Genomic DNA, 385 nt, shown 5'->3' with positions numbered 1-385 from the left:
TTATTACACATGCTCGTATGACACCCTTCGCCCTTCCTCGGCCCCGCCCGCTCTGCAAGAGAAGGTAGGTATATATACAGCTCGAGCGTTCACCCCAAAGCACCAGTGACCCACAAGCACGCAAGCAACATGCAGCTGGTGAGTCTCCGCCCAGAGTCTGGAGGAAAGGGAAACGATATCCCATGTTTCCTTTACGCTTATATGAAACTTCTGACACTTGTTGAAGTTTGAAAAAGAAGTCGACAATTTGTAGATTTGGAGGGGACATGTATCCTGGTTGAAGGAGAGTGATGGGTTTTTCATTTCGTGAAATCCCTTGTTCCAAAGATGCGTTGAAATTTTATCTGGAGGAAATGATAGTAATAATTATTATCAAGATGTCTGC

General features: G+C 44.9%; 1 protein-coding gene across 3 annotated transcripts in view; it reads left to right on the top strand.

The window, feature by feature from the left end:
- LOC119593761 (cuticle protein AMP4-like) overlaps positions 1-385 on the top strand; it is a 14,293-nt gene that overhangs the window by 4,851 nt on the left and 9,057 nt on the right. For 2 of the 3 annotated variants that reach the window (XM_037942777.1, XM_037942773.1), the window contains exon 1: positions 105-138. The exons of the other annotated variant lie outside the window; for it this stretch is intronic. In XM_037942777.1, the coding sequence (XP_037798705.1) occupies positions 130-138 (9 nt within the window). In that variant the 5' untranslated portion in view covers positions 105-129. Of the gene's footprint in view, positions 1-104; positions 139-385 lie in introns of those variants that run through there. 3 annotated transcript variants of the gene reach the window in all.

The sequence above is a fragment of the Penaeus monodon genome, chromosome 32, assembly GCF_015228065.2.
Source record: "Penaeus monodon isolate SGIC_2016 chromosome 32, NSTDA_Pmon_1, whole genome shotgun sequence".
Taxonomy (NCBI): Eukaryota; Metazoa; Arthropoda; class Malacostraca; order Decapoda; family Penaeidae; genus Penaeus; species Penaeus monodon.
This window is presented reverse-complemented; position numbering and strand designations above follow the sequence as displayed.